General features: G+C 43.7%; 1 protein-coding gene across 1 annotated transcript in view; it reads right to left on the reverse strand.

The window, feature by feature from the left end:
* LOC102219831 (ephrin type-A receptor 2) overlaps positions 1 to 5,085 on the reverse strand; it is a 29,706-nt gene extending 24,621 nt beyond the window's left edge. Inside the window, 4 exon segments of the mRNA XM_023335705.1 lie at positions 2,112 to 2,760; positions 4,245 to 4,324; positions 4,901 to 4,998; positions 5,000 to 5,085. Coding sequence (XP_023191473.1) covers positions 2,112 to 2,760; positions 4,245 to 4,324; positions 4,901 to 4,998; positions 5,000 to 5,085 — 913 coding nt within the window.
* Positions 5,086 to 6,000: the final 915 nt, after the last annotated feature.

Below are 6,000 nucleotides of genomic sequence, written 5' to 3' on the forward strand. Positions count from 1 at the left end.
CAAATAATGCCAAATACAGTAAAGTCCAAAATTAATAGTTCCAGTGGAAAGCTGGTCAGCAATTATAAAAACGGTTTAACTCTAAAACTATTTTCTAGTGTTTATTGTGGGGATGATACATTTTAGAATTTTTTTATTAAAATTTCTACGAAAAAAAATTGTTTTCTTTACATTGTGCCTCTCTCATTTTCCACACAAAACAAACTTCTTGGTTGAATGGAAATTAGTTTACATTCAAATCTGTCAGAAATAAGAACATTTATTGCCTTAGCTGTCGGTCAAAACAATAAGACAGAACAAAAATGTTTTCTAATAATATTATGGCAACAATAATTAACCGTAATTTCCTTTTCCTGTCCCCTCCAACTTTATGTCATTTCAACCTGGAGAGACACACACAGCCAAAACGCTGCAATTAGAAGTTTTTATTTGACAAGAATGAATTAAGGTTTTTGACACTCGAATGGGAGGAAGGAAGCTTGAGGGAGCCGGAAGAACAAGGGGTAGAGACGGGGCGGAGGTGGGTTGAAGCTCGGCTGGTGAGCAGATGGAGCCGTTAAAAATGGAGGCCGCCTCAATGACTGGGCACGACGAGGAACGATCTGACGCTAACAGGCTGCGGCCGAAGCGCACGGCTCAGCAATTGGCCAAAATTTAGGTCCAGGCTTCATTTTCCAGCATGCTGTCCAGCGTCCGTTGTAACACCAAAGGCCAACATTTACAATTTGCTTCTGCAAACTGTTAAAAGAGAACAGCTAATTGGAGCCAAAGCCGAAAGGTAAATGCACATTTCCTACTCGCATCAGTTTCGGGTCAGGGATTACGCCAGGACATGTTGAAGAAGGGCTTGGCATTCTTCCCACTGCGGGGGGAGCTGGTGTTAGCCGAGGGCAGAATTCCACTGAGATATGATAATGGCACCCGTGATAAATATTTGTCATACAGGTATGTTTTATAACCCCAGGTAATTAAAGCAAAGATAGATTGAGCTTTAAAAAAAAAAAAACGCAGTAAAATGGAAGCGCATCAAATTTGCCAGGACAAGATTGCGTACAGTACAGATCAAAGTTCTGAGTCATTCTTCCTCTAGTGAAATATCTCCTACAAAGGAGCCATGCTGTCTTGTAATCTTTTCTGATGATCTTGATGAATAGCTGCTGAAGCTTTTCTTAAGTATTTCAGAGTTGTACTTTGTACTTGGATTTTTTTTCTTAAGTCATTTCAAGTCCAAAGCCAGACAGTTTCTAAAGAAACGTCTTTTGCAACTTGGCTGTGATGTATGAATTGTTTCACCATAAGAAGCTCCTAAGCTTAAAAAAAGCAGATGGTTTAGCAGAGAAATCAGGTATTTAAATAAGCAACTTTACTACAAACCTTCTAAATACCGGATGTCCGTGGACTTGTCTTAATTTTAGGCTGGCAACTCGTTGTCTTTATTGAACCCAGAGAAGTACATGGACATTGGACATTTTTAGTTGTTCCATCCAAATTTGGCTGGAACAAATTTAAAGAACTGAAAGTCAGGCTTTGTTAACCTTTCTGATCAACCACACCACCCTGTATGCACCTTTATAAACTTTTTAACCACACATTAACTATGTATATGTGGAAGGAAAAGTTATATTTTCTATGTCTATAAAAGTTCATCCTGAAGACACAGTTTGTTTCTGTTTTTTTTTTTTGTTCAGTTCAATTTGACAAGAATTATCAAAGATAGTACAGTGTTACAGATGTTGGTTTAGTGTCAAGAATCCTTTTTCTCAAAAAGCTAACAGAAAACTAAAGCATGAGGTATATTTTAGGTCTTAACTGGTTTCTGTCTGTTTTTAAGACACTTTCAGATTGTAGTAGAAATATTTTTCAGACATGGCACTTCTTTTATCCTCCACTGTTGGCTGCACAAGGATGTTTGGACAGGTCTGGACCAGAGATAGCAAAAAAAAAAAAAAACAAGAAAGCCCTAAGGATAACTTCTAAATACTTTTAAAAAGTCTTTAGAACTACTGAACCAAAAGATCATCAGTTGTCTGTGTCTAAGGGAACAAAAGGTAACAAAACCGGAGGTGATTTAAAACGCTTCCACATAAGACACTTCAAGGCCATTCTCTTACCTTGACAGGTGTCTTCAACCTCTTCGAATCCAGCATCACACTGGCACTGTCCGACTGGAACCACCCACTCTCCGTCCGCAGTGCAGTAGATGCGAGGTAAATCCTCGCTGTAAGCATTGTCCACGCACTTCCCAGTGACCTTCTTGAGCTGCTGGTTGAGACCTCCAGCTACCGTCTCGGGGAACGAAGCGAGGCTCTTTGTTGTGGCTGGGCAAGCCTTGTAGTACACCCTGACAGAGAGGAGAGCGATGCAGGCTCCGATGTCTTGGAAGGCCAAGTAGAAACCCTTCTGGGACAAGCTTTGCACAACTTTCGTTTCCGTGTTGATGCGCATATCATTTTTCTTTGTTATCTCATCTGGAGCGACGGTGGCAACCTTCTTGAACTGGCTTTTACGGAAGGTCGTGCCCACGTCTGCATCCGCATCGCTCGAATAGAGGTTGAAGGTCTCCTTGCAGGTCAACGAGGCTCCGTCAAATGAGTTGCAGTCGCGCACAATGAACTGAAGCTCCACAAAGACCTGAGAGACGGAGGGACGCCTCTGGATGAAGGTGGTGCGCAGCCAGTTGTCCTGCTCGCGCTCGTCGACGTTGCATATGGAGTAGGTATAAAACTGAGAGCCATTCAGTGTTTTCTGGGTGACCTCCCACTGAAACAGAACCACGAAAACCGAAGGAGGTTAGAGGTAGTAAGGCTGGATTGCTTCTAACCATGTGGGGCTGAACCAAAACTAAGGGGATAGCTAAATAAAGGAGCGACCATTTAACCATGAGGGTTCGGCCACTGTAATCTGAAGCAGGAAACAAAAACAGAGTGTGTGCAGAGAACTCCCTGGCTCTTCACGAGGGTAAATACAGACCTTTACATCAATACAGCACTTCTTTTTAGACATGGACATCCATTCTCTAAATCTCCAAAGCCTAAAACCATCGCGAACACAAAGGACTTTGGTTGACAATGCATTTCTGACATTGCGTAGAGACAAAATTATTTCCCATTCAGTCTCTCTCACACTTGCTGGCAGCCTTCCCAGGCAGCATTGCTGCATGAAAACTGGATGTTGCCACAAATATGCTTGAGAAGAAGTGACAGCAACTTCTAACCTTGGCTCATGAGAAACAAACGGCCCCCACGGAGGCAGAAGCTGCGGTTGGCTCTCTGCATGCAGCCACTGTGCCATTAATTAAAGGAATGTGCTTTGCTGGCGAAGTGTGTGGGTCTGCATATAAACTTGATGAACAACAGCAGAATGTACACCTCTGCTAACAACCTGGTGGAACATTTCCCCCCCGTCCTTTTATTACAACCGGCCCGTAAGGCTAACTCGAAATAATCCAGCAAACATCTGAAACGTATTAGTGAGGGGAAAAAAGTGAAACTAATGTGTCAGAGGGACCATTCGAGCTGCTGCACATCTCTGAGAAAGTCGAGTGAACCACTGAGCGGCGTGCCTGCACATGCTCTTGAGTCATCAGCACATGAAATGAGGCTATTTACAGTGAATCTGCATGTGGCTGACAGGTCAATTACTCCGCAACCACATGATGGAAGAAGGCAACACATGTCTCTGCTCCGCTCATGGTAAAAGAGACAACCGCAGCATTAGAGATTCATCCCTAAATGTAGACATTTTCCCCTGCTGTAAGGAAAAAGGTAGCCCTGGCTTGACTCGCTCCGTCTGAGGCCCCTCCTCTCGGCAAAGAGGTACCACATGCTGCAAACTTTAAAACTTAATTGCTCTCTAACATACAATTCTGGAGCTGGAGCCTCGAAACCACAAGAAGCCACAAGTATTCCCAGTTCAGAAGGAGCAGCTATTCTATCCGCCTATATGTGATTTGGAGCAGCCCAGACTTGCTCTGGAGGCAGCTCCTGATAGGGTACCTTGACTGCCTCGTCGATCCCAGCTCAAGAAGGCTTAAACTGGCCGATTTTATAGAAAACCCACATGTGTACACGCACACACATATGTACATATACAGGGAGCAATTTTAAGAGAATTACGTAAAATGTTCTCCGTACAGCTGAGTGAGTCCCTTCCTGCAAGTTTTCTCCACGCGGATCTGTCCTCGGGCAAATTCCTACAACTGGAGACGTGGGAGCTGGAGGAGAAGCAAAGAGCACCATACTCACCCCAGACCTGTCTCCCTGGTTTGGGGACCAAGTCAGCCAGCCCAGCTCTCCTCCGGCTGCCTTCATATCCAAAAGCACCTCTGTGGAGACACAACTTCAAGATCAATTATCAAAAACAAAAACACTTGCAAAACTTACAACAGTATTTTTTTTTTCTTTTTGCTTGAGCCTGCTTGAAATCTGTGTTCTGTGTTGTTGACTAACTTTGACCCCCGTTACAAAAAGGTGCGGGAAGATGACAGATAAAGCAACATCCGATACATTCAAAAGGGATGCCTTTGGGTGAATTAGGCAAGATCAAGAAAACATCAAGCTTAGCTAACTCCGCAGTGGAAACTCCCCACCTGCTGCTGTTACAAAGTTATAGGAGCGCACAAGCAGAGTCGCAATTCACTTAGGAATAATAGGTTGCAGACTGATAAGCTACAAGTTGAACCAAGCAACACTTATGAGGTTGTTTTTTGTTGTTGTTGTTTTCGAAGTTCAAATCAAGAGTTTCTGCAACTTTCAAGCAGTTGCAAAAGTAAAGGAAAAATGTTTCCTGCTCTTTTTAAAGTTCTTGCAAGGAGACTCCCCGCATGGCACGCGTGTTTTCCCCTCAGCGCCACAAAGCTGTTATTTTTGAAAGCGTAGCTGTTATTTAAGCGGACTCTTACCTTCTTTAGCCTGGAAGGTAACCAATATCCCGTTCATGAGTACATATGAGAGCAGCAAATGTCTGACTCTACCGAGGAAATCCATTTGGAAAAAAAAAACTTTTCTTTCCCCTCTCTGCTCTGCTCCCGTCGCTTGGCTGGGACTCAGCTTGCTCTGAGGGCTGCCGCTGCGCTCTGCGGCTCATTCACAAACGGCCTCTGCGCGCGTCGCCGACTCCGCCCGCTGGAATGTAGCTGTGTGTGTGCGCGCGCGCGCACGTGCAACTTTCAGTTGTGGTGTGTACGTACGTGCGCGCCGGTGTGAGCGGGTGTGTTAAAGGTGTGGTGGTGGTGGCGATGAGGAGTTTTTTTTTTTTTTTTTAATCTGGTGGTTGGAAGGCGGAACGCGTAGCCTGAGAAACTTTTGAAGGACTGTGGAACATTTCACATTATTTCTCACCTGCACATGTTGACAGAAGAAGCAAAGATGCGCAGTGAACCGACGGTAAGCGAAGAGGCACACAGCGTCTTGCAAAACTACGATCAGCCCTCGAACACTTCCACATGCCACGGCTTCAATCAGTTCTAGGAACTATGCGATACACGAGCACAACGTGTGGAAATCTGAATAGTGTGGAGTGAATATGTATTCAAAACCTCTGAGTTGATACGTGTCAACATATGTTATGTTATATGTTAGAACCACGTTTTACTGCAGTGCAATATCAACTAAATTTGCCCATTTGAAAACTTCACAAATGTTTTGTGAATTTATTATTTTTTTTTTTTTGCAAAATTGTTAAAGCTCAGTCAGGTTGGATGTGATTGGCTCTGGATGTTATGTTTAAGATATTTTGGGTCCTGGACCTGTTGGGAGGAGCCTCTGCCCCAAGTCTCAACTCAGGTCTTCTTCCAGGATTCTCTTGTATTTTGCTCCATCCATTATCTTCCCATCAACTCTGACCAGATGTCAAGTGTGCATCACCATGTGTTCAGCCTGATATCCAGTTTAAGTTTCTGTTTACTCATGGTGTATTGTATACAACCCAAAAAGTCAATCTGTGACTCTCAATTGATCAGCACACTTTCTTCCGCGTTTGTTGTTTCCTCTCCATGATTGT

The sequence above is a fragment of the Xiphophorus maculatus genome, chromosome 1 (assembly GCF_002775205.1).
Source record: "Xiphophorus maculatus strain JP 163 A chromosome 1, X_maculatus-5.0-male, whole genome shotgun sequence".
In the NCBI taxonomy this organism is placed as follows: domain Eukaryota; kingdom Metazoa; phylum Chordata; class Actinopteri; order Cyprinodontiformes; family Poeciliidae; genus Xiphophorus; species Xiphophorus maculatus.